The 9,866-nt window shown below is 31.3% G+C and overlaps 1 protein-coding gene across 1 annotated transcript; it reads right to left on the bottom strand.

Annotated features, from left to right (window-relative positions):
• Positions 1 to 7,679: 7,679 nt before the first annotated feature.
• LOC149561484 (uncharacterized) lies at positions 7,680 to 8,752 on the bottom strand. The gene is made up of 3 exons (XM_089823794.1): positions 8,573 to 8,752; positions 8,190 to 8,334; positions 7,680 to 7,947 (listed from the first exon to the last, which is right to left on the bottom strand). The coding sequence occupies exons 1-3, from the start codon at positions 8,622 to 8,624 to the stop codon at positions 7,899 to 7,901; spliced, it is 246 nt and encodes an 81-aa protein (XP_089679920.1). The 5' UTR covers positions 8,625 to 8,752; the 3' UTR covers positions 7,680 to 7,898.
• Positions 8,753 to 9,866: the final 1,114 nt, after the last annotated feature.

Raw genomic sequence — 9,866 nt, 5'->3', positions numbered from 1 at the left:
AAATTTTATTAACTATATATAAGGGTTGGTCCCCCCCCCCCCCAATTATCTTATAACTATATTGTACTAGGACTTGGTATAACTTAAAAATTGGTCCCCACTCCCTTTACATTTGAATTTGGTGTCATAATTTGGGATCATAGATCGGGTACTCGTTCTCAAATTGGATACCCATTCTCAAATTGAATACCCAATCAGGCAAGGTATTACATTTTTGGTTTGGTACTAGAATGGGTGGCACAAAAGTCAAAGCACATTTTGAAATGCTTTTAGGCATTTCAAAACTACATGTTTTTCACATCACCAGTTTTTGGCACACCATGATCTTGCACATGCCCATTTGACAGCCCAACAAGAGACCAACCTATGGAGATTTCTTCCACAAGGACATTTATAGAGTATTTTTTGCTCCACGATAGGAATGGATAACACCACTTGAGGTTTTTTCCACATGGTTTACCCAATAAAAGGAGTGTCCACTACACTTAACCCTATCTAACAATGAAGACTCACAACATGGACCACATGGGGACTTAGCTCATATTTAATGGTTTCAAGTTTTTTATGTGCCCAAAAGAGAACAGAGCATACTCCTCTACCTCTTCACCTCACCCAAACATAGCAAGAAGATTAATTGATACACTAAGTTTAAATCACCTCACCAAGGTGTGTATGTCAATAATAATGACTACTAATCTCTCTAAATGGGACCAACAGAGAATGTACCATCAAATGTTGAAGGCTAAACCAAGCAGGACAATGAAATGATAGCAAGTCATTCCCTACCTACAAGGGTTCCTTCGTCAAGAAGAGCTAGAAGCCCACTCTCTCAAGATCCCAAATAGTGTTCATAGGGCCTAATTACTATGTGTGAAACATGAAAGAAAATCTAGGTTCATTTTTAGAGCATAAATCAATGTGGGAACTATCAAAACATGTCAAACACTCACACAAAGTACACAAGAGGTTTTTTTTTTAATAGCTCAAAACCAAATGTTATAGAGATGTAACAAAATACTTGGTAATCCTCGCAACACATGTATTAGTCCACTAATCTAACGAACCAAGCAAGAAAAAAGTAAGCCAATACAAGATAGATATTTCCTATGATAACTCAAGGATTATATCTAAAAATCTAATTTTTACGAGTAATAATAGTCAGAAAATAACCCAAATGAAAACTCTTGGACCATGTGGAAATTAAATGCAAGTTAATCATTAAATGTCCGGTTTTTTTTTACCTACTCAACAAGATTGGACCTATATGACATGAACTTAGATCCCAAACCCTAAATACAAAAAAGAGATCCCTATTAAAAAAATAGAGAGCTTTCCAAAAATGTCATACTTTTAAAAAGATCTTTTCATTTGTGCCCTAAGGACTCATTTTGTCAAAACAAATCAATTTTTTAAAATTGAGCTATAGAGTCTTAATATAATTTCCAAATTCAAAACACAAAGAATAGACCCTCTATATAATTTAAATACCTTTCCAAAAATGTAATTTTTTCCAAAAAAATTCTCTGATTTGTCACCAAAAATGATATTTTATGAAAAATAATGAAAAAATTATAACTCACAAAAAAAAAGTCTTAAAATTCTGAGTTTTGGACTGAGACATCTTGGATGCCTCCCCAACATGCAAAATTAATTTTAGATTTGAACTCCAAGCAGTTTAAGAGATATGATCAAATCTTTCAAAACTTAGGGTTTTAACCTTCAACTCAATTTGCATAAGAGGATTAACACCAAAAATAAACAAAACCAACATGTAAAGGTGGGTTGCCCATAGTGGGCATGAAAAATGTGTGCTAAAATATTTACACATTTCTATGAATCATTATATCCAAGACTGCTTAAGAATGAGGTCTCAAATAGCAACTCATAGCTCTCTATTCATAGAGTGCAAGTGTTTACAATGGAGGGCCTCAGTTTGGACCTAGTTTGTGTTTGTGCAAGTACACCATAAATAAGAGATTCAAAGAGGAAAGGAAAGAGTGCTAGTCTCCATGATCATCAAATATGCATGCAAATGAAAATGAAAGCTATTCTATATGATAACAATGCATGAAAATAAACTAATCTATGAAAGGAAATGCAAATGCAAGATTATTCTATGAAAGGAAATATAAATATAATCTAACATGCAAGTGCAAGAGTAATCTAAATGGATTTCTATGGATGTGTGAGAGAAGAAGACAAGAAAAGAGAAGTTTCAATTTCCAAGCTCAAGTGCTCAAACTCTCCTCCAAAATCGCTCTCCAAACCTACAGCATAACAATAAAATCTTGATCTATCCAAAAAAAAAGAGAGGAGAGGGCTCCTTATAAAGGAAGGTGTGGAGAGGAATGCATCCTCAAGAGAAATGTGGGATAAATCCCTAAAAAGGCAAGTGAGAGGAAAAAGCCCACCACTTAGAAATATGTGCAAAAAAAAAGAATCTTTATAAGATTTTATTTGATTTATTTAATTTATTTCCTTTTTCATCAAAAAGAGAGCTTTAAGTGAGGATTTATGTATTTAATTAAAAGAGGGATTTTCTTTTAATTAAATAACATAAGATTATGTAATTAAAAGAGAGATTTTAATTAAATAAGATAAAATTATTTAATTAAAAGAGAGATTTTCTTTTAATTAAATTAGATTATTTTATTTATTTAAAAGGAATTTTTTCTTTTAATTAAATAAGATTATTAATGAAATGATCAAGCCTTAGGAAATATTGAAATAATTGAATTAATTATGATTTGATCAAGAAAATTTATTTGAATTTAAAATATTGTAAGGCATTGATTCAAGAAATTGATAAATTGAAGAATGAGGACCCATAGTCTAGGCAACCATTTTAGGGTGCATACATCTACAACCAATAGGGAATCAATAGGTAAATTGCAGCCATTCTGACTATCCAAACCACAATGTAGTAAGGACAAAGCATATACCTAAATCCAACCCCATCCTAGCCCTTGACCTCATTTAGGTCGCTCGGTATCAAATCAGAATTTCCAATCTACCCTCTCCAATGATTCTTTGTTTAGGGCTTTATCTAATATTAGGAATCTACCAATTAGAAATGATAGACTTAGGGAATCAAGCTCAAACAATGTTCTTATTATTAGCAACAAAATTTTGAAGCTTGCTAAATGGAATATCAAGATAGGGGTCTTTATGCATTTTGGAATGGTCATATTTCCAAAAATTCAAGCATGACTAAATGACTGAATGATTTCTGCGGTGACCAAGTAAGTATATCTTCAATTTTTCTCTATTCCATTCTATTTTTTAAAAGGTTTTACTCTAAATTTCTTCAAATGAGAACCCAATTTTGATGAAATTTTTGGTAAGAAATATAAGGTTCCAATGTGGGTCTTGTTGATTTCATCCCTCAAAAAATCAATCATTATGAAATTTTAAAACATATCGGTTCCACTCTAGGTGAACTCGTATGGATACAAGCTAACCTCTATAATTGCAATAATATTAAATTTTGTTTAATCTACAAGTATGTCTCAATGATTTCAAACATGTTAAATTAATAACCCACATATCTATATATAAGTTAAATTTTACGAGATCAAAGGTTAAACAAAGGAGATCGTTAAACTGGATTCACGTCGAACCATTAATTAAAAACATCATGATCTAAATTCATCTTTAAAAGAAACCTTTTCAATTTTTATATTAAAAATAATAATAAGAGACAAGAACTTTTTAATATATCAAATCATATAAAATTGGCAAAATGATTTGCCACAATTATAGATTCCTACAAGTATGATGGTATTAGAGAGGAAATCGAAGACGGTGAAATAATAGGTGATGATATAGAGCTCCAAACTTCTCACCAAAGTCAAGCAAATCAAGAATTAAACAATTATACAAGCATAGATTGTTCAAGAAGATACGGATGAAAATGGAAAAGGTCTCTCCAACATTGAATAAAACATGAAAATAATGCAACAATGTGAACAATGTATCAAGCAAAAGTTATTCATTGAAGATATTAAAAAAAATTGATCCTTTATAAAATAATGACTCGTGATATTTTTTAATTCAAAATGACATAAGTGATATGCTTATTCTTTGGGAAGAAGCCCACACATAACATAATACATTTACTATGTCTCCCCCAACAAATAACTCTAAGTTGGATTTAAAAGCAACAAGGCTTTTAGAGAAGTTTCAAGAGAATAGAGATATAAATAAGGTTACAAAAATGATTACAGGTAATGCGACAAACATAGTATTTCCTTCTTCAAAATGTTAGGAAATGAAAAAAGAGGAATCTAATCAAAATGATAAAAACAAGAATGCTAATCACATTGGCGCATGGACAACTAGTAAATCTCCATCTCCATTTTCGATCAATATTAATAAGGAAAAGGATGTTTCACCCGATAAGAAGAACTCAGATGAATATCAAGTAATTGTAGAAACAAGAAAAGGTAAAAATAGAGAAGATCCTTTAGATAAAGCTGATGGAGATATTTCTTTGCAAAACCTTGTCATCAACCATTTATCCTCTTCTATATTTGATCTTTGTGAGAAGGAGAATGTATTGATCTCAACTCCTATCAAGACACATAAAGGTCCAACAAAATCTTTGAACTTTAGTCCTATCCCTTAAGATACCTAGTCAAAGACCAAAGGAGACAAATTTAATACAATAAAATGAACATAGTTGTACAAATGAGCCACAAGGAAAGTTGTACACAATAGAATGAATTCGAGCAACATAATCTTAATCCAATCATCCCATCTTAGCATGCCCAGTAAACCTTTTGCAAATTTCTATTCCAACTCAAAATCAAGGTTCTTGCAACACACAACAATAGTAAAGGGCAACACAATTGCATTAAAATGACAAAGAAAATTTAATTTGTCACATCTATATGAAATATAAAATAATAAGACAATTTCTAGTCCAATCGTTCCTTTGATGGTCTATTTCTCAGAAGAAATAAATGTTCAAATGAGAGACGGATGAAAACTGCTCAATTAAGAATGAGATTCAATTTAGTCCTATATAGATTTGAAACTACTTTTAAAGATAAATCCAAAAACCATTACCAAATTGTAAATCAGGACTTAGGGTTCTTATTTGGAAAACAATATTACCTTATGTTTGACTTTTGTCCAAGGTGGGAAAATTTATACTCAAAATTTGTTAGAACAACCACCTAGACACAATAGCAGGGTTTGCTTTTGCTCAAGGCACACCCACAAGAATGTTGATCCTAGATCTGAATTGTGGTACTTCAAGGTGTGAGACAATGAAGCTCTCCAATGGCTAGCAAATATACGTTGTTATGACTTTAATACCATTTAAGAATTTTCCTAAGGAAATGAATGCAATGCCAAGATCTAGAAGGACAATAGATATCAAAAAAGAGACAAGAGATGATCAAATGAGAATCTCAACAATGATCAAATGATAATGGATGAAAGCATCATAGAAGTTGTTGTATATAAAGGCAATCAAAATGACTAGGAGTCATGCAAAGAGATAAGCATAACAACTAAGCACATATCCACCAAGAGTGGATTATCCTCCATTGTGCATGAATAAGAATACAAAGTTGTATTTCATAAAGAAATGCAATAGAAAAAATGTGCTCGAATAAGATGCAAACTATTGTGTTGTCTACATGACCACTCATATGAATATGCAAACTCCTAGGTGTCTATGTGACAACTAATATGAAAATGCATTAAACTAAGTAAACTTAACTAAAATGTAAATAGTAAATACTTATTTACACCAAGAAAAAGGAAAAATTCACTAATTTTATCTTTATTTCACATTTCATGCAATGATTTCATAGTATGAAGAAGATGAAGTTGATTCAATCAAACCTTGATTCACATACAAAGAAATCATGAGTAGTTGAAACTTTCACAAGAAACAAAAGAGGACATCATGGGGAAAATATTTCACAAAATAATCAAATCCAAACATTTTAACAGTGCGAGTTTGTAGGGACCTACCCCAATATTTTAAGGTCTCAATATAAGTAGATAGTAAAATATATACTCATAAAGTTGGCTGCAAAGAGCAATGAGGAACTATGGGATGTAGAGGTTTCCTTATGCATAGACAACATCATGTATGCTAACTAATACTAAAACCAATCAAAGAATTGGGCACATAATTTTATACAAAATACATTTCATGAATAGAAAACTACATATTCTATTTGGTGTTCCATGGAGTTACATATTGTGAAAAGAAAGAAATTGATTGACTCAAACTTTGAAATATAGAAAAATGATGAAACAATGAACATCAAATTGCAAGTGGGAAAGGGTGTGCATGTTTGAGGTTTGTTGATGTGTGGAAAGGATGTATGATTGTTCATTGCATTAAATCATTGAAGAGATTTTATTTATATCTAAAATTATTTATAACTTAATGAAAATATTCCCTCCATGAATTGTTACGGTATCTTTTTGTGTTGGTTTAGTCTCTTATGTCAGTTAATGTATTGTTTCTTTCACATTTTAATTTAGGGGTGGAAGTTTTTATTGTATATAGATAGAGTTGTATGCTCCAAAATATATTCAGAGCATAGTAGGTTTTGGGTGGTTTATACAAGTAGTTCGGTTGCACTTCATTTATTCATGGAGCCAAGGAAGGAAAAAGTAAAATGCATATAATCATGTAGAAGAGATGTAAATGGCATATTTTGATATCAAATATAAAGGAAGCTTACCCATATCAATTATTGTGTATACATTCTCTAGATAAGCCTAGCTAAAATAGCAAAAAAATAGGCACAATCATATACCCATTGCATTTCATAATTAAAAGACTAGGGTCACTAATATTATCTTTATTTCACATTTCATGCAGTGAAATGATGAGTATTGGAAGCTTTCATAAGAAACAAAAGAGGACATCATGGAGAAAATGTTTCACAAAACAATCAAATCCAAATATTTTAGGACTCGTGAGTTTGTAAGGACCTACCCTGATATTTTAAGGTCTCAGTATAAGTGCATAGTAAAAGAAACCCATATAATTGACTACAAAGAGCAATGAGGAATTATGGGATGTAGAGATTTCCTTATGCATAGACAACCATCATGTATGGTAACTAATACTAAAACCAATCAAAGAATTGGGCACATAATTTTACACAAAATACATTTCATGAATAGAAAACTAGATATTCTATTTGGAATTCTATGGAATTACATATTGTAAAGAAAGAAATTAATTGACCCAAACTCGGACATATAGAGAAATGATGAAAAAATGAATATTAAATTGCAAGTGGGAATGGGTGTGCATGTTTGAGGTTTGTTGATGCGCATGTATGATAGTTAATCCTAAAACCAATCACAAAATTGGCACATTATTGTATACAAAATAATTTCATCATACCGATTATATTCATTAAATAAAAAACTATAAAATGTTGAATAACATTACTTACTCATTACATTTAATGAATAATTAAAAGATTTATACATTTAATACGTAAATTGTTCATATTTTGAATAAAACTTTGAAATAATCATTTTTTTGATTTTAAAGCTTTTAAAAAAGTGTTAAAGACAACTCTCATACAAAGACAACCATAAAACTGTCTAAATCTAACCTATAAGTTAAACTTTAGAAATATGCAAAGTTAAGATACTGTGCAACTATCTCAAAAAAAATTATAAGAGGCAACTTCTCCAATTTAATTTTTTTTTTATCAAAATATATATTACAATCATAATCACCAGATGCCTAGTCAACGGCCAAATGAAGCAAGTTCAATACAATAAAATCAACATGGCTGTACAGATGAGCCACGAGGAATGTTGTACACAGAAAGAATGATAATCCTGATCCAATCATCCCCTCTTAGCAGACCCACTAAAGCTTTTTGCAAATTTATGTTCCCAACTCAAAAGCAGCATTCTTCCAACACACAACAGCAGCAGAGGGCAGCACAACTGCATTAAAACAATGGAGAAAATAATTTCTCAGATCCACATGAAATATGGAACAAATAAGACATTTCCTAATCCAATCATTCCTTCAATCATCTATTTCTCACAAGCAGCGGGTGTTGAGATGATAGATCGATTAAAACTACTCGATTTAGAATGAGATTCAATCCAGCCCTATATAGATTTGAAATTACTTTTAAAGATAAACCCATTGAGCATAACAAAAAAGAAATCAGAAGACTCACCATCCCTTCCAGAAGCCATCTCCTCTGGATTGTGTCTCAGGTGGAGGTCCTCCCTGTTGAGGATACCCAGGTGGAGGGTATCCCTCCTGTGGGTACCCAGCCGGAGGATAACCCTGTGGTGGTGGAGGATAAGCCTGTGGATACCCTGTTTACATTAACAATTTATAAGAAAAAAAACATTTAGAAATATTAAGATTGAGACAATTTTATGGATGAAAATTTCACAATCCATATTGGTTTGGATAAGCTTGCTTCTAAATTTCTAACTATATCTGTTTTTCAATCAATGAACCAAAACAATCTTATCGATTTTTCAGAAAACCCAAATGACAATGGAAAAGATTGAACATTTAAAAAAAACAATCATTGGAAATGAGGAATACCTTGTGCAGGAGGAGCTCCAACGGGAACCTGTTGCTGATTGTAATAACTCATTCTCTCTAAACTGAACAAACAAGAAACAGGGCCTGCAAGTAATATGAATGAATGCTATGGAAATGTTGCCCTTATAACGATGTTTTTGGAGCAGGGGAAATTTCCAAGTAAAAGACAGCTTAATTAATTAATTCCTCTTGTGGCCGGTTGAATTTGGATTTATGTGAAATTGTGATTCATGTGTTGTTACAGGTCCGCCAAGGAAGACGGATAAATCTAGAATTATCAACTACTTTTGCGCGTTTTTCACAATGCTTTCGTTATATCTCATTCCCAAACTTCCTCTGTTCTTTTGCTTTTTTTAAACATTTGCGATGCCGCGTCTATCTTTTCTGTGATAATTTGTTAAGTTTCGTGTATCTCACGCGACAAAGTGGTCAAATCCTACAACCCATCGCTTAATGTTTATCTTAATGGAATTAGTGCCAAGTGTTTCATCCATTTTCATGAGAGATAAGTTCTTGGGAATGACTCCTAAAAAATTGACTGAATAAACTAGGTTCAAAAATTTACATAGTAAATCCTAATAGCAATGTCACAATATTCTAGTCATTTTTAAATTTGAATAGATAAGTTTTGAATTCTTCCCCATCACAATATCTAGAAAAAGTCTCTCTCTCTATATATATGATAAATGGTCAGATATAAGATATGAAATAAGATAAATTAAAGAGTCTAAAGTTTTCAGTTTAGGTAATGGTATCATCAAATTTTGTTTGGATTTCGTAATTTAAAAGTTAATAGTCTAAGATATAATTGTAAACATCAAAGTAGTTTCATATACTAATCTTGCTATGTAGCTAATTACTTATTTTGTAAGCATAACTTCCATTGCATGTGAGTTGTATAACAATGACGAGTATGAAATGGATGATATTTGTAAAATAATAATCCTTATATATATATAAAAATATTAATAATAGTTGATATTTCATCCTTCTAAGAATATTATATTTGCATTGAATCTTATTTTTAGAGCTAGTGTACTAAAAAATGGTCTGTGCCTATGGCCCATCTTTTAACATTCTATATTATGTGTTTGATATTTATCATTCACCCATATTGTATGTTTCATCATTGATGAAAGATAAAAATTTATTTAATTAATTACTTCTCTTTGATGACCTAACATGCCTCTTTCAAAATAATTTCAAAATCATCAAAGCTAATTCAATTTGCATCAATGTCATTGAATTTAACGGAAGTCCACCAACTTGTCCTCTTTACATGTAATTAACCCAT

The sequence above is a fragment of the Cupressus sempervirens genome, chromosome 4 (assembly GCF_028749045.1).
Source record: "Cupressus sempervirens isolate cs-2001-9-10 chromosome 4, ASM2874904v1, whole genome shotgun sequence".
In the NCBI taxonomy this organism is placed as follows: domain Eukaryota; kingdom Viridiplantae; phylum Streptophyta; class Pinopsida; order Cupressales; family Cupressaceae; genus Cupressus; species Cupressus sempervirens.
Note: the sequence above shows the minus strand (reverse complement) of the source record. Positions and strands in the feature narration are given on the sequence as shown.